The sequence below is a fragment of the Pelodiscus sinensis genome, chromosome 1 (assembly GCF_049634645.1).
Source record: "Pelodiscus sinensis isolate JC-2024 chromosome 1, ASM4963464v1, whole genome shotgun sequence".
Classification (NCBI taxonomy): domain Eukaryota; kingdom Metazoa; phylum Chordata; order Testudines; family Trionychidae; genus Pelodiscus; species Pelodiscus sinensis.
Window position 1 is genome coordinate 251629358 of NC_134711.1, and position 22677 is coordinate 251652034.

General features: G+C 38.9%; 1 protein-coding gene across 1 annotated transcript in view; it reads left to right on the forward strand.

Annotated features, from left to right (window-relative positions):
• The window catches only part of ABCC4 (ATP binding cassette subfamily C member 4 (PEL blood group)), a 203069-nt gene that overhangs the window by 80584 nt on the left and 99808 nt on the right, over nucleotides 1–22677 (forward strand). Inside the window, exon 19 of the mRNA XM_075918815.1 lies at nucleotides 1405–1551. Coding sequence (XP_075774930.1) covers nucleotides 1405–1551 — 147 coding nt within the window. The remainder of the gene's footprint in view (nucleotides 1–1404; nucleotides 1552–22677) is intronic.

A 22677-nucleotide genomic window follows, 5' to 3' on the forward strand; every position in this document is an offset into this window, starting at 1 on the left:
TTGGTCAAGCCGATGAAAATCATGTTAGAATCCTGATGTTGCTCTCTACATTTTTCTTGGATCTGTTAATATCATGTTGGCGGTCCCTTGTCAGGCACAATTGTACAATCAAATCATGTATATGACTGTACAATTAAATCATTTAACGAAAAATAAAATAATTGTATTGATTTAAGGTAAGATTTCTGTAAGGTAAAAAAAAGATAAATTTGATGTTGAAATTTTAAAATATCTCAAGGATAGAATTGTTTGGTTTTCATCTTTAGTTGAAAGTAGTAGGTTGGTACAATGTTCATTTTACAGAAGCCATATTTAAATCTCAACTCAAAAAAATCTTAAAAACCAATCGCAAAAGGATGAATCTTTGGGTAAGTCTGCATTACAGGCTAAAGTTGACCCAAGTTACACAACTCCAGCTATGTTAATAATGTAGCTGGAGTTGACATGCCTTAGGTCAGCTAACTGCAGTGTCTACTTCACATTGGGTCTACAGGAGAAACTCTCCCATTGATGTACCTAAAGCATCTCATTCCGATGGAGTGCCAGAGTCAGCGGAAGCATGTTCAGCAGTTGATTTAGCGGATCTACACTAGATCCGCTAAATCGACCCCCAATGAATTGATTGTTGCAGCATTGATTCATCCAGTAGTGGAGACATATTTTAATAGTCTAATGTGATCTATACCTATTGTTACCATCTCTGAATATTTGGCCAAAGACTTTGTTTTGTTTCAGTTCTTGGGTGATGGGGAGGGGGAATGATATTTCCTTTTGAATGTATGTATAAAGTAGAGATTCAGAAAAATAAAAGCTGTTTTAGTGATGTAGAACACTAAGACAGCAGAAGCTCTGGCAAATAGCATGGTACAATCAGTAGACCTGAGTATAAAAAGTGATTGACTCACCATTTCCCAGTATTACCATACTGTGAGACTGAAATATCACCAATTCCCGTATCCTTAGAATAGGAAATACCGGTAACTTGTCACTGTATGGTTCGTGTCTGTTGTCAAATATCAACTTTCCAATAATGACCAACTTATGCATAATATTGTATACTGAATTATATGACAGAGTGGACATACAAAGACTATTACATAAACTATCCGATAGTTAATAAAATTTCCTGTGGTTGAATAAATAATGCCTCTTTTTGAACGGTTAAAAAAAAGAAACTGTTTAAATTGACTATTTTAGGATAAATTATGTATTAAAAAGTTTAGAGTAATGCTTCATACTGAAAAGAGCATTTATCCAGAGACTTAAGCTTTAAAATTATGATTTGCTTCATGTGAAGTGTCTGAACAAAATGGATGCAATTTTAAACAGAATGCTCTTCTACTGTATCATCAATGAGGTAGATCTGTGTACATGCTCTGATCATATTTATTTGTTTAATTTTAGGCTTGACTGTGGCTACAGTACTGTTTGGCATATTGAGAAGTCTGTTGGTATTCACAGTACTTGTAAATGCTGGTCAAACTCTGCACAACAAAATGTTTCAGTCACTTTTGAACGCTCCCATGTTGTTCTTTGACAGAAACCCTATAGGTAAGGTGAACATTTTAAAACAAAAATTACACACAATACTTCGTTAAGTGTGATTAGAAATATGAAATGTATGATAATAGAAATTAGGTCTTCTGATACACATTTTGTGCTTTTAAAAACTTTCATAGGTGGCTTCCCTTCAGATCGTATAATTCTTTTACTTTTTACTACTACATCATATCATAGTTAGAAAGTTAGCTACATTTTATTTAAAATAAGATGGCATATTAGTAACTGGCCTTATTCTGGATATTTATCTAATTCTGCATTTGCCCATGCAGACAGAAACTATTAAGTGAGTATTGTATACTGAACTACCACAGTTGCATTATTAATTACTTGATTTATGCACATGATTTTAAGGTTTTTCTGGGTGTGACAAGTATACATGCATTTTTGTGATGGCATCCATTGAGTTTTTCATTGAAAAATTTATCCTAAATGTTGTTTGTAATGGAAAAGATGTGTAGATAGATTTTTTTTTTAAATTAGGAAATGATATAGAGGTGCAAAAAAGTGTAGGAACAATAGTTGGGAGGATGTCTGTAAAACACAGCTCAGTCATACACCCAGAATGAGAAAACAAAATTGAGGAATATAAAAGGTATAATATGGGTCAGTATCCTTAAATGGAATAGAGAAATTGGGTGCAAAATACACCTGATAAATTTGTGTGAAATGTAATTATGAAATTTGAGAGGGGGAGAAGTGGTTAAGGCAGTGAAAGGAAGTGGAAGTGATGCAGAGTGAGGAGTAGTGAGTAAAGAAAATAGCAAGAGAAGAAGCACTGGTCTCTGAGAAATGGAAGAATGATGTGATGTGTTCCTAGAGACTTTTCGGTTACAAAACATCTTCCAGGAATTGTGAGAACAAGTCTATGTTGCTTTTCATTGAGAGAATTATTATATTTCCTTTGAATAAAAGTTCATGTGAATTAAAAAATAGTGAATATGAGATTGAGTGCAGCATATAATTATGATATCATTTTTTAACATAACTGTATTCGTGTCTAAATGCATTTTATTTTTGTGGGCCAATAAGGTTATGTGGCAATTTAAGTTGGAGGGCGGTAAGGAAAACTGTGTGCTCAGATAGAGGGCTGATGAGTTGAGAGCCAGTGTTCAGTGGAGCAGAATATATCTGTTTTTGTGATGCCTGTTGGAGCTGGTCATGAGGAATGGCAGGACCAACCAAGGGGGATATCACCAGATACGCAGCATTTCCCCCTTTTGAAGTGTTTAACAAGGTACAGTGACCCCATCTGTGGGGAGATGTAATCATCTTGTAGTAAGCTCAATGAACGTAATTTATTATAACAATCTCTGGGTCATATCTGTGGGGTGGAATTAAATAGCTCCATATGGTGTTACCAGTCTGCTTTGTAATTTATTTTGAAACCTATAAATAAAAAGTGTGATGTAAAAGATCATCATTTGTTTTTTAACAACCTCTAGGCACAGAACAAATCCACCAGTATTACCCAGTTCTCTCTATGATTTTTACATGTATGCTTTTCCATTCGCAATAGTTATTCTGTGAGTTAGGAATAATTTCTGTGTACACATGTTCCTTCTCCTACATCATTTACTAATGGTAGCATATAAAGATATTGGTAGATAGGTATTTTTGCACATCCCATTTCTCTCATGAAGAAATGGAACTCTGGTTGTTCTTATTCAAGTTGGAGCAGTCAGTAGTTTTAAGTGCTGAGCACCATATGCGCATCATCTTCCAATCATCTGGAAAATCTTGTACTGTGCGCATCTTATTTTAGACTTTCACCCTGAGGATTCCATTTTGCTCATCAGTTCCTGTCCAGGTAACTTTAGAACTGGAGCAACATTTGCCTGGACCAGAGATGTCTCCATTTATTAAAAGGAGTGCATTATGATGATGAGGATGATCATTATTATACACTGTTATTTTGCAAGTATTGTGTTGCTCTTGTAATATTATATTTACACCGATATAAGCAATAGTAAGGATTGCAGTAACCCAGAAGTTAAGAAATTCATTGTTAATGTCTCTACTACCATCTTTTAGCAATCTCTTTATTTCTCTTTAGCAGAGTACAATCATTCTTTATATGATCACTGAAAATATTGGCTGTAGTATTTAGCACGGCTGCTAAGATTTAAAAAATTGTGGAGTAAATTAGACTTCTAAATCCAGTCAGACAACTAGTAAACAGTTTGACTGCGAAAGAGTGTTGAGAGTTCCTATTGGGGAAAGAGCCTAGTAAGCAGGGTCAGGGAAGTGGCACTGGAAAATCGAAAAAGGTGATGAATCACGACATATCATGACATATCTATCAGCTCCAGTGGTTTGTGTCAGGTTCATGGAGTGTGGTTCTAAGGGGCTGTTTAATTGTGGTGTAGATGTTTGGGTTTAGGGTAGAGCCCAAAGAGTCCCAGCATCTAGGCAGGTTTTTAATATCAGTGTAGATGCACCCTTAGGTGCCTAAGTCTTATTGCAAATTGCACAGAAGCACCTCAATGGCTTAACCTTTTCTGAAAATGTTACTCTACGCGCAGAAGTGGTGATTGGAAATTAGGGCACTGAAATTCAGTTTTACTTTCAGATCTCAACCGATCCCCTGTTATGGTGTCATCATAATGTTTGATTTATATGTGATGCCACATTGTTGGATTTCAGACATTATTTTGTATTATTTATCTATAATGGATAATAAAACTTGCTTGCATTCTTTTAAAGGGATATTCAACTTGGCCTTTTCTCTTCAAACTTTCCCCTGCTCTTCCATCCAGATACCAGTATGGGAGTCACATGCTTGCCAGGTTAGCTATTCAGAAGAAACTGTGGACATTTTTCACTTCATAGTGAATGCTCCATATGTTCCACTTCATCTGTTCTCTTAACTGAATAAACGGCTTCCTCTCTTTTGCAAGTCTAGCACAAGAGGGCAGCATTATCTGTTTTATCCTGGTCTAGTATTACAATGATTTATTAGAAAAATAACAAAGATTAATCTGGTCTATATTTAGAAGCAATCTTTGAGTAATGGACTTTCAATTTTTCAATCTATATATTGGGAAATATGATTTTGGGGTATTATCTTGATTACACAGAAGTATAATATTTTCCTTTAATTCTTCTCACTGTAAATTCTCTGCCTGCCTTTGAAGAGATTTGAATTCACAGACTGTATAGTCTTGTCACTAGTGACCAAAGGAGTCAGGTAACTTACGGTTTTTACTTATTTGGTTCACATAAGGAGAACTCTAGGCACCCTTCTGTTAGATTCTTTTCTTTTTTTCTTCACTCATCTGTAAAGAAATATTTGTCTTCAAATTTGACAGAACTCTGGGTTAGTCACCAAGACCACACATGGAAAGATTGTTTCATTGAAAGTTCCTACTATGAAAATATAGTGTCATAACTTTTAAACAATTGTGTTTATTGATATGTGTCTTGGATCTTGGGGGCAGAGCTCCCTCTTCTTCTTTAGAGAAGGAACCTTAGTGCTTGCAATAATTTTAGTTTTTGTGAATGGTGGTCTGCATAATTTGTTTAAATTTAGAAAACTGAAGCCTGCTGCTGCCATATTAAGTGCTATAGGAATGAATAAAATAAATGATACATATACATAAATTGGTTCAGATAAAATAGAAACCTTTTTTTCCTTCAAGTATGCACAATTTTCCAAATTTTCTAAACAAAACAAACAAACAGAAGCTTAGTGGTTTAGTATTCAGGGTTTCTGGATGTGACTAGAATAAGAGGGGCAGCAGTAATCTGGACTGCAGCCCTTACAGCATTTCTGGCCTCTCATAAGCAGAAAGTCCTGAAAGTCTTATAAGCAATATCCTTTTTTGGTGAAATTTCCAACTAATTAGTGCCAGAGGGCTGGATAAGCTGTGAATAAGCATTCAGTCTTTTGGGTTCTTTCATGCCAAACTTTTTGAGATTCAGGCATCATTGTTATAGAAAAAAATAGTCTGTTACCATTACAGCCAAAAATGATATACTAAGCTGAAAGCTACTAGCCGTGGAGTGAGCAGGCAATGCAAATCCCAACTATAAATGTGTGAATTAAAAAAATACAAGAGAAAAGTGTTTTTATAATGCAGTTTATTTTTTTCTGTGGAATAAATTATTTAATTGTGGTGTTCACAAATTAACTGATGTAACTCCTATAATTTAGCAGAGAAAGTTCCTTTGTCTAAAAGGATGAAAAGCATGTTCATCAAAACACACGTGCTTGCCTGTTTTGTTTGAAAGTTTAAAGTAGCTTCAAATGGGTGATGGTGTTAAAGCATTGAAATGTACAAGCATGATATTTCAGCACTCTGAAAATTACAAACTAATAATGGATGGCAGTTGGATGGCAAGACCGCTTAAGTTAGTATACTTTAATCTATGCTTGTTCACACAAGTGATTTTGCTAAATAAGTGGCATGTTTAAACAAGAAATACTGGTCTTAAATTCTGTGATTTATTGTAGGTGACGTTTTGACATATGGGACAGGCAGTTTACAAAGCAAAGCTTCATGTTAAAATATTTCACTAATGTCGTCATTCGTTGCTAATAAAATATTCAGTATTTATATGCCTATATAAGTGAAACTACTCAATTGGTTTCTTTTTATAACAAGATATATACTGAGTTTTTTAAATAGATTTTGGATGTTTATTTGTGATCAAGATAAACTTCAAGGAACTATGAATAAGTATAATAGCTACTTGACAGCTCTCTTAAGAAGACTATTTTTCACATTAGCTCAGATACCACAAGCTTTGTTTTTTTATTTTTGTGCCAATTTTTATAACATGGGTTTGTTAGTTTATGTTCAAAGGAAGGAGTTAGTAACTGTAAGACAACCTTTATTGTCAAATAAAAACACACACTCCTTTTCCCTGGTAGTAACCACAAATGTGAATGATTATAAAAATGACAACACAATAGATTCCATGTATCATAAAGATTCTGAGCAACCCCAGAACACTCTAAATATTATTTTTGTGTATTTGAATGGAATTGTTTGTAGTTTAATGTAGGTGTGGTAATTAAAGCCTGTTTTATTGCCACTTTAAAAAAAAGGCTTTAATGTTTTTTTCATATAACAATGGTATATATACTTAGTCTTATCAGGGTGTGATAATAAATATTGGGAGTTGTTCATTAGCTGTTAGGTCTCATAGCGTTTGTCAGGAGTTTAAATAGCCTTACGCTCACATATATTTGATTACTTTTGTGATTCTGAAGGAGTAGTCTAAAGTTAGTCAATATTACACCAGAATTTTGATTATATTTATTATCTATTATCGTAATTTATTTCCTCTTTATTCTTATTTTTCTTTGTAATAATCATTGGCTGAAGCTCAACCAGAAACTGATAATGAATTAAGCCTACTTTTGCAGTTTGTCAAGTTGCATTCACTATATTTACTCTTAATATGTGAAATAAAATTAAAATATTATAAAAGCTGTTTAGGAGAATATTGCACATTGCTTCAAACAGAAATAGAGCAACACTCGTGCTTGCAGCCACTTCCAAGCAGCAGTTTCTTGCTTTGCTGGCACAAGATTTCAAGCTCCTTCACAGAGATTTTTCATCTTCCCTCACAGTGAGACCCCCTGCAAAAGAATGGCCTGCTGTGATTCTCATTTCTGACCATATGCCGACCTGCCCAGATAGTGCAATGCTGTGCTGCAGCTTGGTAAAGTAGTCAGAAAAGCAGCCATTCCATCTCAACCAGATGTAAAGGGAAAGGGAGAGAAGCTGACAAAGAGAAAGGAACCTAGTTAAAAGTGTTGAACTTCGAAGACTAAAAGTCATTCATGGATGTGGAACACAGGAAGGTAGAGAAGGAGTTCTGCCATAGTTATAAACAGTTTCAGGACATGTTAACAACTCCCCACGGGTGGGAAGAAAACATTGATAGTTCAAGGCTGTTTCAAAAGAAAAGAAATGGAGAGTGATAATATTAGTGAAACAATGTTTGAGTGATTTAGAATAGTGACACTGAAGGATAGCCCAGTGTCCCTCCACAAAATAAGACTTTGGAAATACATTGGTAGAGAAGTATAGTTTAAAAGTGAGTAGCAGGTCATCTGAGGACTGGAGAAAGTATTATACTAGTTGTTTAAGAATTGTGGGAGGTTGCTAGATTGTTTGTGAATTGGAAACGAAAGAGCATCAAAAAATCATCGTCTTGCTGTTTCTGGATAGAGCCTTTGGTCATGCCGGTATGACTCTTTAAAATATGAAGCCAAAAGGATTCCAGGAAACTGCACCTTTTGTTTAAAGTGGTATGATAGGATAATCAAATTACTAAAAACCTTCTGTCAGTGTTTAATGTCATTTCTAATTGATAAAATGGACACAATTTAAAGCACAGCATTGCCTGTGGAGAAGTCAATCTACTGGGTGTTGTGAACTGATCTGCTACAAGTTGGAATGAATTGAAGAGCATTACAATTAAAAATATTGTATTAACAGTGCTTTTCTGTTTTGTATTGCTCAGAACTCTCGCTCCCAGATGGTTCTTAGTAATCTTCACTGTAGCATCTGGATGAGTTAATTAGTCGCATACCAGATTGTAAGCATCTAGCAGATTATGCAACAGTTGAAGATTGTTTTTCTGTTTGTGAGGTTCCTGAAGAAGAATGGGAAGAAAAGACTCTACTCAGATTTAAATAAATAAAAATTTCAGTAGATGATGTGAATGAAAATTGGGATGATGCTTTATCTAAAAAACTATCTACTCCAGAAATGCAGATTAAAACCTGAACTATAGAAATCAGTAGCTGGAGGAGTGGCAAGATTTCTGATGTTGCTTAGTTAGAAAATGGAGAGGTAACAGCTACAAATAATTGCCCAGCAATTTATTTTGGATTGTTTTAATAAAATATTTTATTTTTTTTCAGAAAAAGATATATTTTGATGCTTTGTCAGCTATTTTAAATCAACACATCATGCATTAATATGGAAGTCTAAAGAGCATCACGACATCGGTGTTTGTGACATTATCTTTCACTGTATGACTATATCCTAAATAACAACATGATTTAATATTTAAATATGTAAGTGAAGCAGCAGCTTGACGGTCTAGATGTGTTGACAGAATCCAGTATTTAAACAGCTTTTGCATTAGTAAATTATTGCCCTTATGTGGCTTTTATTTAATTTTTTATTTTTAAGAGTAAGAAACATAAAATCTAGAGTTATGTTGTGTGTCTGTTCCAGAGGCTTTGGGAATTCACTCCAAGTTAGTGTAATATTTTAAAATAGTGTTAGGTGTCCCTTTGGGGGTGAAATTTTACACTAGTTCAATTTTAATCCCCTTTTGAGTTTTCTCTATACTTTTGCTTGGTTTTTCATATTTTAATAGGAAGCATTTGAATTTGGTCTCTGGATGAATTATTTTCCTTGGAAGTCCTGTTTTATATTGTGAAAAGTCTGAGGAGTAGCCATGTTAGAATGTATCTGTAAAAACAATGAGGAGTCCTGTGACACCTTAGGGTATGTCTACACTTGCACCCTCTTTCGAGAGAGGGATGCAAATGAAGACATTCGAAATTGCAAATGAAGCCGGGATTTAAATATCCCGCGCTTCATTTGTATATTCGCGTTATGTCGCTATTTCGAAATAGCGCTATTTAAAAATAACAGACGCTGTTAAGATGTGGTTATTTCGAGAGAAAATCCTTCTCTTGAAATAACTGGTATTCCTCATACAATGAGGTTTGCCAGTTATTTCAAGAGAAGGGTTTTCTTTCAAAATAACGGCATCTTAACAGTGTCTGTTATTTTGAAATAGCGCTATTTCGAAATAGCGACATAATGCGAATATACAAATGAAGCGCGGGATATTTAAATCCCGGCTTCATTTGCAATTTCGAATGTCTTCATTTGCATCCCTCTCTCGAAAGAGGGTGCAAGTGTAGACATGCCCTCACAGACTTAGGTAATGTCTACTCTAGGAAATTATTTTGAAATTAGTAAATTCAATTTAAGAACTCACGATTTAACAAATTCAAGCTAGCGTGTCCCTACTATGGGGAAGCCTTGAAATTAGTCTGAATTAGTCCAAAATAGCACATTCACATTGAATGGAGCCTGCCTTGAACTTAGAGCCCCCAGAAGCATTCTGGGGAGGGCACCAGGAGAGTGGACTAGCAAGCTGTGATGTGTGCTTACATGGGCTCCTCTCTACAGCTGTGTCTCACAAGCCACTGCTCCACTGCCTCCCCTCTTGTGGGGCAGAAGAGGGATGCAGTGAGAATGTGCCTTTTTGTGCTCTGGTTGTCCACGGTGATGCCACAGCACTGACACCATGGAGCCAGAGCTGTGCCAGGCTAACAGGCTTTGTGCTGTACCTCATGGTGCAGAACTTCCAAACTGCCAGCATGTTTCCCCAGTGGGACCAGGATGAGGACAAACCCCAGCCTGCCCTTCAGGTCCTGCTCACCCAGGTCTTGGTGCTTCTGCGGCTGTGCACACCCCTCACAGCCGGGCACAGAAAAACGCTGCTTCTGGTGGAGGGAGATGAGCTCAGACTGGTGGGACCGCATCATTCTGTAGGGATGGGGTGACCAGCAGTGGCTGCAGAACTTCCACATGTGCAAGGCCCTCCTTCCCAAAGAACTGCGAGTGGCTCACCCCTGCCCTCAGGCAACAGGCCAGCCACATGAGACCCACCATCCCTGTGCAGAAGCACATCGCCATTGCCTTCTGGAAGCTCGCCACACCGGACAGCTATCACTCAGTCAGGAACCAGCTTGGCATGGAGAAATCCACAGTTAAGGCCGTGCTCATGCAAGCAGCCAAGGCCATCAACCACGTGCTGCTTCGGAGAGTTGTCACTCTTGGCAACATGAATAGCATAGCTGATGGCTTTGCCACTATGCGCTTCCCCAACTGGTGAGGGGGGCAAAGACAGCACGCACATCCTCATTTTGGCTCCTGACCACCGTGCCTCTGAGTTCATCAACAGGAAGGGGTTCTTCTCCGTGGTGCTGTAGCCCCTCATGGATCACAAGTGACACTTCCCCGATATCAGCGTTAGATGGTTGAAAAAGGCACCCTATGCCCGTATCTTTCAGAACTCCTGCCTCTTCCGAAAGATGCATGCCGGCACTTTTTCCCAGACTGCACTATCAGTTGGTATGCTAGACATGCCCATTTTGGTCTTGGGTAATGCAGCCAATTCCTTGCTCCCCTGGCTCATGAATCCCTACATGGGCAGCTTGGACCCCAGCAAGGAGCAGTTAAACACCAGGCTGGGCAAGTGTCAAATAGTGGTAGAATGTGCATTCAGATGATTAAAGGGGAGGTTCAGGAGTCTCCTCATCTTTCTGGATTTCAGCAAGTTCAACATCACCTTTGTGATGGCAGCCAGTTGTGTGCTCCACAACCTGTGTGAGAATAAGAGAAAGACTTTTTGGTCGGGGTGAGGGGCTGAGTCTGAACATCTGGCTGGGGGAGATCGAACTACTGGACATCAGTATTATCAGGAGAGCACAGCAAGAGGCTGTGCTTTTCAGAGAGGTCTTGAAGAACAGTTTTATGCAAGGCCATTTCTGAGACTCCCCCTTGTGCCTTTCCAAAAGAGGCCCCTGCATTCCCTGTTTGCATCTTTCATCCCTCTCTTCTCCTGCCCTCCTTTCCCACATTCCCCATTCCCCTGCAGAGCAAACAATAAAGACATTGTTTAAAAAAAATCAGGATTCTTTATTGGGGGGGCATACAACAAAGCAGGGAATGGGAAAAGAACCTTGAATGGGAAAGAGAGGCTCAGGGATGGGGCTGGGAGTGGCACCTGCCTCCAGGTGGTCTGGAGGTTCCAGCTGCCCTAGAGGTCCCACTGCCCTATGTTCTGGGGACCTGGCAGACTCTGGGCACCCTTGGAGAGGAAGCCATTGAGTGGGTGGGGAGGTGGTTGGTGGCCCGCTCCATGGATGATGCCATGCATGCCATCACTGAGGTGGGTGTGGTGATCGTGGCATTATGCTGCTGTGCTAGCTCTTCCATCGCAGCCTTTCTCTTCTCCTGGGAAGCATGGTGCTCCTTCTGGTCGGTGGCCTGCTCCTGGACAAGGGACTGCATGTACACCATCTTCTCCCTCCTGAGCTCCTCCCAGGTACATTTCTGCCTGAAGAGCCCACTCAGTCAGGTAGATGGAATAGGAAGTGGGGGACATGCCAAGTTCCAGCAGTCATCTCAGGAGATACTTTGTATGAAGCCCAGCCCTAATCCCTGAGTTGACACCAAAGATCTCAGTTCAGATGGTGGCAATGTGCTGCAGGCAAGGCCACATGTGGCCTAGAAAGCGGGCACTTTCCAGCAGGTGCACAGACGTTCCAGGCCTGCCCTTACCACTGATGCTGGAGTAAGGCAGGCCTCTCCTGGAACCCTGTGAGAAGGATTGAGGGATTCCTGTGTGAGAGCATTATGGAGTTGAGGACTCCAGACTGGTGCTCCATGTGCACATATGTGAACAAACTGTTGTGCAACCCTCATGCTGAGTAAGCAGAGAGAGATGCATGCAGCCCCTTGCAGCCTGTCGCCTGATCCTGCTTATAGATAGGGAAGGGCAGAGAACTCACCTTAAGTTCCCTCCCCAAGTTTGTTGGAACCCTGGAAGATGTCCTGGGAAAGGAGGGACTGGTTCCAGGATGAGGAGCAGTTCCTGGCTTGCAGGCATAATTGCCTGGCTAGCTGCCTCCTCCTCCTCCTGTCCTCCTCCTGTCCTCCTCTGCCACCTCGCCCTCCTGCAGGCTGACATTGGGCATGTCCTGGCCAGACTCAACGATGATGGCAGGAGAGGTGACCAGCGCCCCTCCCAGGTTGGCATCCTGTTGCTCCTAGTAGTGGCAGGTGTGTGGTGCTGCCCCAGAGCATCCTCTCTGCTCCCTGGCCTTGTAGTAGGCCTGGCACAGCTCTTTTATTTTGAACTGACTCTGCTCAACATTCCTGCTGTGCCCTTTCTCAGCTAGGCTGGCAGTGATTTTGCAGCAGATGTCGGCATTGCACTTCTTGGGGTGGAGATCCTGGAGGTTGAACTCCTCCCCCCACACCTCACTAAGGTTCAGGATCACCGTACCAGTTCAGGCCGGAGCTCTCCTGCGTCCATAGACAGTGGAAGCTGTGGGAACAGTGGAAGTGCTGGTGGCTATCGGAGGGTCCAAGGGTGCATTGAGGTTGCTCATACCTCTCTCACACAGCTGGCCACATGCGAGAAACCCTTCACTTCTTCCTAGGAGTTTTACAGCTCCATAGGAGAAGGGAAGCAGTGGAGGAACCTGGTGTGGTCAGAGCAGTCAGAGTTGCAGCTGCGGGAGGCCTGTGGAGGCCAATTATTTTGAATTAGTGGCACTGGAGCGTCCACCCTACTGTTATTTCAATTACTATTTTGAAATTAGTGTGACTCCTTGTGAAAAGCAGGAGAACCGAGTGTGAATTCCACAGCCCCTTATTTTGAAATAACGGGTTTGGTAGTGTGGATGCACTGCTTAAAATTTGACCCGGGGAGAGGGGATCATATCAAAATAAGGTCCTAACAGATTTATTGTACAGGGTTAACAGATTTATTAGGGCATAAGGTTTTGCGAGAAAACCCCACTTCATCGGATGAATTGAAGCAGGATTGTGTGTAAGGAAGAAGTTGCTTGTGTTAGTGAAACTTATCAAGTAAGGGTGGAAGTGAGTCATTCCTAGCATTTGGTGTGAATATCCAGAGAGGGGAAATTGCCTTCGTAATGCATTAACTTATGGCATCAAGCATCAGTTCCTTGTCTTTACTTTTCAAGGCCCTTCAGAGTCATTTCCCACTTTACATCTCTCAGTTCCTACTGAATTATGGAGACTTGTTTCTCATTGGTCCATAATGGCAATCTCCATCTCCACTTGTGAAGTTTTCAAATAAGCACCTCATGTCTTTTTGTATGCTATCGCTGACACTTGGGAGACCCATGTTGTCTCATAAACATCTGCATGCCTCCTCATTATCCACTTGCAAATCCCTCCTCAAAACCCCCTTGTGTTATGTATCCTACAAAAGACTTGACAAGGGGAGTAGTGGGGGCAAAAAACCTAACTGGCTTTGAGGCTGAGCTTGATAAGTTTTATGAGGAGATGGTATGATGAGACTACCTGCAATGGAAAGTAGCTGATTTGCAAATGTTAATTGCAGATGTCTCCAAGATCAGTAATGGTATACTAGATGGGGAAGGCACTACATTACTACAGAGAATTCTTTCCTATGTGTCTGGTTGGTGGGTCTTGCCCACATGCTCACAATCTGCCTGATCATCATTGTTGTCACAGTGTTTCCCTCCCTTTTCTGTCTGTTATCTCTTGTCTGATACTTACTTGGGCAGGGACCATCCTTTTTGTGCTCTGTATTTGCTCAGTACCTAACATAATGAACTCCTGATCCATGACTAGGGATCCTACGTGCTATGGTAAAATAAATTATAAAAAGGAGTGTATCTGTCCTGGTCCCTTGGAGAAAATGTATTCAGGTTGAGACATTCAAATGTTGTTTGAAACTCCTGTTTATTTGGACTAAGAACACCAGTATGCCTTGAACAGAGGAATCAGACCAATATTTCCACTTAAAACAAAACAAAGCAAAAATACCCCAAATCTCTCCACAGTTACAGAAGATAAATGAGATGATACTAGGAGTGTGTGATCTAAACTGTTAGGGTGAGTAAGTAGCAAACTAACCCTAACAGGTTTACCCAAAATGCTGTGTGAGGTAAACATAAGGGTTCTCCACATCATGTTGTGTACATGAAAAAGAGAAATTGGTGGACTGCTAAAAAGCTCTTGGGTTTGGTCTATAGATGAGCTGTACATCTTTAGCTCTAGTTTTAAAGGGAATAGGGGTTCTGTTGTAATAGACTCAAAATGATAAAAAAGACATCAAAATAGGCCACTCCTTTAGGAAAGGAAACCTGTCTAGTATGATGCTCATTATACAAACTCTGCATCTTACAGTATGTCTTTCTATAGCTGGAGTAATTCCAAAAGCAATTTTGAAAGGAAAAAGAATTCCAAGAAGCGCGTATTTTAATTACTGAACTCTAGACAATCTGCAAAGACCATCCAGTTCTTCCATCTAATTCAGTTTGCCACAGAATTTCTGTTGAGTCTTCCAAGTACTCCACACTTAGTAAAACAAAGCCCTTTCTTCACAATTGTCAAATTTCATTGAATCTCAAATCCTGGTCATAGAATTTAATTGTCATCAAAATAAGTCTTGGTTCCTGTAAATTGTTTGATCTCAGTTATTTTAGAAAAGATATTTTCTTTTACAGAGTTTAGATATTGTTTTCATGTGGTGTATAGAGCGAAGTTTGGGCCTACTAAAGAAATTATTTCAATTGTTTGATTTCTGTCAGAAAGGGTTACACAAAAGCCTTTAGATGCTGATACTTTAAAGTTCAAGCATCTGCCACTAGGGGCAAAAATTTAATTTCCTGTAGGCTGTCACCCTTTATTATAGATTTTAGTGTTTCTCCTCTTAGGAGATAATCTAATTTAAACCTCAGAGATGAGTCATGCATCCTCAATAGGATTCAAATCTAGTTTAAATTCTCTGATGTTAGAATCTTTCAGTTCTTCATGTGTCTCTTTTCTAAACATAAAAGTGGTTCTTTAGTTGTTAGTTTCTGCTGAGGAGAACAGAGGAACTGAGTGTTTGCAGTAGCACTAATTGACCTTATCTTCAACATAATTTTGTAGTACTTAAAATCTTCTAATGTTTGTTAATAATGTTCATTTGGATTTCCTCACTAGGGCCCTGTTCTGCAGTCACTTTTAAAGCATCTAATTTAAGCTCTGATCCCACAAGATGAGAGCAGATGCCCACGTGAAGTCTTATTGAAGTCCATAGGACTGTACTACTAAAGGGATCCAACTGAATGGATATGGTAGTGGAGCCATATTTTCTCTGGATAGATCACGTAACCAAAGTTTGTTAATTAATTGATCATGCTGGTTTCCAGAAAATAATTTGATTATGAAACAGTGAATAAATCCTGAATGATGTGCACCTGTGTACAACTGATAGAATAGGTTAAACTCTATAACTTTTTTTGTATTCACCTCTTTCCAAAAGATAGTATGGATGTTTTGAAGATGACCAGAGAGAACATTAGATGATGGATCCTTCTTATTTGGCATGTAGCAGGTTTTCCAGTATCCAAGCAGTCTCTTCAGAAAGCTAATGGATATCTGGCATGATGTAAGAATTAGCAAACTCATTAAGAATAACTCTTTTGACATTATCACCAGTGCACACCACTTTGGCTGCTTCCCTCACAAGATTGTATATGTGCTCTTCGTGCCTCTTGTGCACGATAGACTATCCTGGCTTTTCCGCAAAATGGACCTACTACTTTATTGTTCTTGGAGCCTTTTCTCAAGAGCCATCTGTGCCATGATTCCTATAGCAAAACGATCAACTGAGAATGGCTTGTAGAAATTCATTAAGGGTATATCTACACAGCAGGGCTCACCTCAGAATAAGCTACACAAATTGAGCTACATCAACTGCGTAGATTATTTTGAAATTGCAGGTGTCTACACAGCACTTATATCAAAATAGAGCACTCTTCTTCTGACTTCCCTTACTCCTCGTACATTGTGGGTTACAGGAGTCGGAATAAGAAGTCCTCCAGCTTGACAGTATTTTGACATTATTTTGAAATTACTGCCTGCTGTGTAGACATGGACTAAGTTATTTCAAAATAATGTTGCTGTGTAGAATACCCTAACCTCTAGCTCTATTTAAATTGTATTTATGTTTTTCCTAAACATATAACGGGTCTTATGAACGCATTAATGTAACCATCTTCTCCCTTTCCCTGTCCATTTCTCTGGTTATCTTTTGCAATTCTTTGTGTTTTGTCTTAATCTACATTGTGAGATTGTCTCTTATTACATGTTTGTCCAACATCCAGCACAATGGGACTTTTGAGTCTCACAGGGCCTGCGTGTGCTATCATAATGCAAACAACTAACAATAGCACTGCCATGTGGCCATCCTAAATATTACACTTTTGCTTAATTTATTTTTATTTTTTAATCACCTCATCAGATTTGCCTTGTTGACCAATTGTTCCAGTGTAAATCAAAACTTAAAAATATACTAAATCTATTTGTAATTGTGTAACTTATTTCTAGAGACATGAAAAAGGTATATTTTATAGGCTCATGAGTTTTTTTTTCCCTTTAGAGTAACTTGCTTCTCATATACATGCATGTCTCCAATTTAACTGGCATATTAATGTAAACAATGTATCATTCATCTCTCAACGAATATAGGTGATACTATTAAATTATGCTTGTATATGATGAGCAGTGATCACTGTTCTAAATGCTGAAGAATATTCATCAGGTGATAAGTTTGCTTTCATAAGTTTAATTTCATTTTATCACTGCTTTTGTATTTATCACGAAAATCAATTGGAATAAATCATAACATTGTATTGTAATATTAACTGCTTTCTCTAACTGTAAGGACTGATAATATTTACATCTTTAAGGAATGCAAACAAATAATAGATAACCAGTAGAGGATGTATATTATATTACTTTGTCAATTAATTAAGAATATATGGATTTTTCTCTTTTTATTTCATGTATCTAATATAATATAATATAATATATCCTTGTGAATTGCTTAAGAGTCAAGCTTTTGCTTTTTGATGAAAGTTGAAGATAAGGCTGTAAAATTATTTTAATAATGCTTTTTTTTCAGAAGCTGATGGTACAAAGGGAATCTTTTACCAAAAAAAAACAAAAACAAACAAACAAACAAAAAACCTATGCATTATCTCTGTCCATTAGTTTGGTTCATCAATATGGAAGGAGGAAGGAAAATTGAAAGAAATTTTGTTCCACCATATCTTAGTTTTAGTCAGGGAGAAAAAAAATCCTCATTCTAAAAAAAAAAACCCTCTCTTACAATTTGAAGATTCCAAATAAATGAGGAAAGACTAATTTCAGATTACCTCCAGCCTGATAGAGGCCAATCCCAACATCCTGCAAAATGTAAATTTCTTTTTTAACCTGATGCTGGAGTAAGCACACTTAGTATGGTATCTTTTTTGACAATACAAACTCATGGACAAGAAAAGGTGCCTTAGGAATCGTATGAGATGTGTCACTGCTAAAGTATATGGCAGAATGGGCCTTTTATGAATATCGGTTTTGTAGCTGCTCTTGTTAGGCACTGAAAAATAGAGGTGAGTTTGAACAAGGCTAAAATAGATATAAAGATTAAAATAGATATAAAGATTAAGATATTAAGAAGCAGATAATTGGCTAATTGTGTACTCAATACTATTTATCGATAAGGGGAGATGCTCTGGCCCTGCTTGTACCATGTCCAGGGGATATTCCTGCTGTGGCTCTGCAGTTTAAATGTAGTAGGAGCAGGGCACGCCAGCTCCGGGACAGCTGTGGCTCTGCATTTTAAATGTAGTAAGCTGCCTGGCTATTACTACATTTAAAATGCATAGCCACAGTGGGGCTAGCTCTCAGATCCAGTGAGAGCTGGGACTAAGCAGTCTTGACTCACGCCAGCTACAGGACTGCTGTGGCTTTGCCTCTCTTTCCCCCACCCCACATGCCACAAAGATGGTGCTGGTGAGAACTGTCTTTTAAGTTGGCTCCCCCCAGCTCTAGCTCCTGGTCCCCCACCTTGCTGCCTCTGAGATGGGGGGGACTGAGCAATCAAGTAGTCAATTGACTATTCGCTTATGTGATGGGGAGCCGGCCGCTGCAGCCACCGCGCCTCTCAAGCCCCACACTCGCTGGCAGCTGGAAGATGCGTTCACCGGTGAAAGCATGTCTCCCCGGAGTCAGAAGGCAGACGCAGGCCACCGTCAGAAGGCGGTGGGGACAGAGCCTGGGGACGTCTGATGTGGCGTGGCCCGGCGCGGGGAATACAAAATGGGGCCGAGCCGCATGGAAAAGGGGCAAGACGGGTGCTCCGAGCCAAGTAGGGGCCGAGTCAGATGAAGGAGAAGCCAAGTGAGAATGCTGAGGCAACAAAAGAGCTGTGACATGCATCTGGAAAATATCCTGCATTGTAAATTTTATCTGTGTGTGCTACTGGGGATTATAATGTTTTGTAATAAATTATATATATATATATATATATATATATATATATATATATATATATATATATTTGCAGTATTGCCAACTGCAAGTACTCAGACATGAATCAGATCTGCAAAATCACGAGATTGTCTTTAAATCATGATTATTTAAAAATATTGTTAGGTTACCATATTTAGTTTTTGCTTCTTGAGCCTTTATATTGCACTAGGGTCAGACTTTCAGTCTCTTTTCTGCTACCATGAAGGCTAAAAGCTGTCCTTTTTTTTTAAACTATGGAAGTTATGATTCCTAGGTAATCATCTGCCTCCAGGGGCTAGGGCTTTAAGAAAATCACCAAATACTGGGAGACATGTAATTAAAATCTTGAGAGTTGGGAACACTCTTTTTATATTGTTTAAGAAATTCACTGTTAATGTTTAATGGTGCATTGTGTCCAGAGACTATTTTGAATTTTAGCTTCTAGCATTAAACCACATTAGCAAGCAAATACTTCTTAATATTATTAAAGAGCATACTTTGATTTCTATAAACAAACTAAAATGGCTTTGAAAGGATACATCAATATGTCTTTATTTCAGTCCTTTCTTCTGACCTCACAGGAAGAAAAACAAGATGCAGAAGATGTGGTTTAATTAGGCTGCAACTTTATTAACTTTTCTGGGACTACCTGGCAATAAATCACCGTGCAAGTCATCATTCTTCCCTTAATCATTTCCACCTATTGGTACTAGCAGCCTTTCCCTTACCCAATCTGGAATTAGCCCATTGTTGAGAAGCCCTTCCGTCATGTGAGGATTGAGAAGGGCTGGAAAGAAAGGGTGTGCCAAATGTTAGGGGCAGCTGTCTGCTTCTCCAGCTTGTTTTGGGCAGTGGTGCGCAACCTTTTATGATCTGCGACCCCTGCGCTGCAGGATCTGCCAACTGCCAGGCCCAGCCCCGGCCAGCTGGATCTAAGTGCCGCGCGGCCATGCCCAGCCCCTGGTTGGCCAGATCTAAGCATCGCAACCCCCTGGAAAGACATTTGCGACCTCCTTGGAGGTTGCGACCCACAGGTTGTGCACGACTGGTTTAGAAATGATGTCCCTAAATCCCATTCCATCGTCTGTTTACCAGGACCTGAAATCCCTTTGGGATGATGATCTACCACATCTGGTACCTAGCGAAATGTAACATCTTGAGCTAACCTCCTTATCTGCCCCACTAGATCTCTGGCCTGCTATCAGGAGAGTGGAAAACCCCACCCTACCTTGGCAGTCTGGTGGAAGGAAGAATTCTTTTCTAGACTCAAAGGACAAATCGGCTAGGACAATGCTCACAGCAGATCAGAAGAGACCTAATTCTACTCTGATCCCATGAGTGGGAGGGTCTGTGCTGCTGCTTTTGCAGGAATCCACATGGAGGCTTTGGGGTATAAATAGTCTCACCCACCCAGTAACAGGTTGATGCTGCCACGTGAGCTGGATTTCTGGTTCCCTCTTGCTCAGTGGGGGACCTCAAAGCCACCACAACCTCTGTTTTCTCCTGTTCAGATAAATGCCCCCTACATTCAACATTCAGGTATGCTGAGCTGTATTGTTTCAATTACTTCCTGGAAAAAGATCTAAAAGATAACAAAATGAAATAAGAAATAATGCAAATACAATCAGGATTTATACATTATCATGCAGTTATATCACACATGTTCTTTCAGAAGTCAGTGTGTTCATGGTGCACAGAAATCCAAGTGAGAGTCTGTTGGTAAAGAGACAGCCAATCATACATTTCTATATTGCCTGTTCCAAGTTTCTGCTAAATTGGCAGTGTTGTCTTCAAGTCGCCATTGTCAAGTCCAAGTCGAGTCTCCAGTCACTACAGTTCAAGTCTCCAGTCGAGTCTCGAGTCCCTAAAGTCACTTTCGAGTCAAGTCCCAGGTCGAGTCTCAAGTCTTAATTTAAAAAACGTCAAGTCACTTTTGTACAGGCCATCAATATCGGCATTTTCGGACAATTTTTTCACCAAGTCAATTTAACAAAATTGGCAGGTCTCAAGTCAAGTCTCAAGTCACAAACAATGAACCCGAGTCGAGTCTCAAGTCGAGTCACCTGGGCGACTTAAGTCGGACTCGAGTCAACAACTCTGCAAATTAGTACTTTGTAAAAATGTGAGTATATAAAGTATTTTTTGCATTTTGAGGGAAAAAATGTTGAGTAAATGATCATGGAAAAATATGTAGATAAATTAGAAGTTGGAAATTTGAAATGATCAGCTAATAAGTGTGAATGGTTACCATTCATGGGTTTTTTGTTTTTTTTTACTTCAGACAATGCTAGCAATGCATGATTCCATGTCCCATTATTACTTGGAGCTGTTATTGCATAATGAAATTGCTTATTTATAGGTTGTTGGATCACTGGAATTACAAAGTTGTTGCTGCTCATATTGTGGTGTAAAAGTAGTGGTGCAGGAAAAATAAATTAATATTGACATGTTTTGGCAATTCACATAAAGAGGTGGGATCTTTTATTTCTTACTGTTGTATTTATCCTGTTCGCATTACATCAGCACTTATTTTTCTTAAATTCAGGAAAATTTGATAATTAAAATATTCTCCTCCCCAACGAAGCTGGTTAAAAAAAACAAATCAAGAATCTTGAGTGTAGTTAGTGTTTTTATTTTATTTTATTTTGTTTTTAAAAGTTAACAATGTAAGATAAGCAAGATTTAAAGCTATTCCTCAAAAGGAAAGGAGAGTCTAAATAAGCTGTATTATCATGAGAAAAAAAAGATGTGATTTTGTATTTAGTGGATAAAGCTATGGTTTTTAGCTAGAGGCTATTCAAAATTGTTATAAATGATTTTGATTTCTTTATTCACTGTGAAGGAACAAAGTGATTTAGGAAAATATTGATATATGAAGTAAGTGAGCTCAGTGATCAATAATTTGAAAATTGCTTGTGAACATGCCATGAAAGAAGGTTAAATCTTTTGTAAAAGAGATTATTTTGGAGCTTATATTATTTCATCTACTAAATCTTATTCTGTATGGAGAATCCTGGTAAGACTGAAACTGTAGAAAAAGTGGTTACTGGTAATACTGTATCAGAGTATTTTGACTCTTATGATGAAGGCAGTTTTGGAGCAGAAAGGTCCTATGGTAGTAGGAATCAAGATACTTTTAAATGTTGTTATTATTAATGAGGAATTTGCATTAATTCTGTGCTGAAATTTTCACTTCAGAAGATTGTTGAATGTTAATAATGAATATGATGTCCTGACCTTTCCATGGACAAGTGAAAAGACCTTTAGTCAACTTAAGAACTCAAAACAGAGTTTGTGGCTTGAGTGGTGCATTGGCCTTGTGTTGGTCCTCTGTACAGAGGTGAATTTAATCAAAAGTTCATGAAAATAATAAATAATGCTAGTTGGAATAAGCAGCTCAGGAACAATAGCAGCAAAGTTAGTATTAAATCACGCCACATAGTATTTATCTGTTGTCATCCAACAAGAGTGGTAACTATCTCTGTGTAGCTGATTTCCTGTCATTTTCTTCTTTTTTAATCCTGTACTAGAAAATTAGATCATACATAAACTGTGTTCAGATTTTCTTGCAGTTTTTTCGGTCTTTTCCTCTTTTCTTTTTGACAGTCCTGGCATAACAAGTCTTTTTCAAGTAGTAAATTAATTTGGGTAGCAAGCACCCCATCTGAATTTGCTACATGCTGGCAGTTCAGATAAATGGATATTACAATCTCAGCACATTTCTGCCCAGCACCACTGTGCCCATTTGCAAGAATCTGAGAAAGTGATAATATTCCTGTCAGTTTCAGGCCTCTGAGAAAAATATGGGGCAGAATTCATTTGTATTTATAGGATGCCTGTAGGGAAGCCAGCATTCTGTGCGGCAGTTTACATGGGCATGTGGTGTTAACTCCATATAAGAAAGATAAGAGGCCTGTTTGTGGGAATGTGGAAGAAAAGCTAGAATGGATCAGTAATTGTCACTTACACAGGAGATTTTTTGTCACATTTCTCTTTAGAG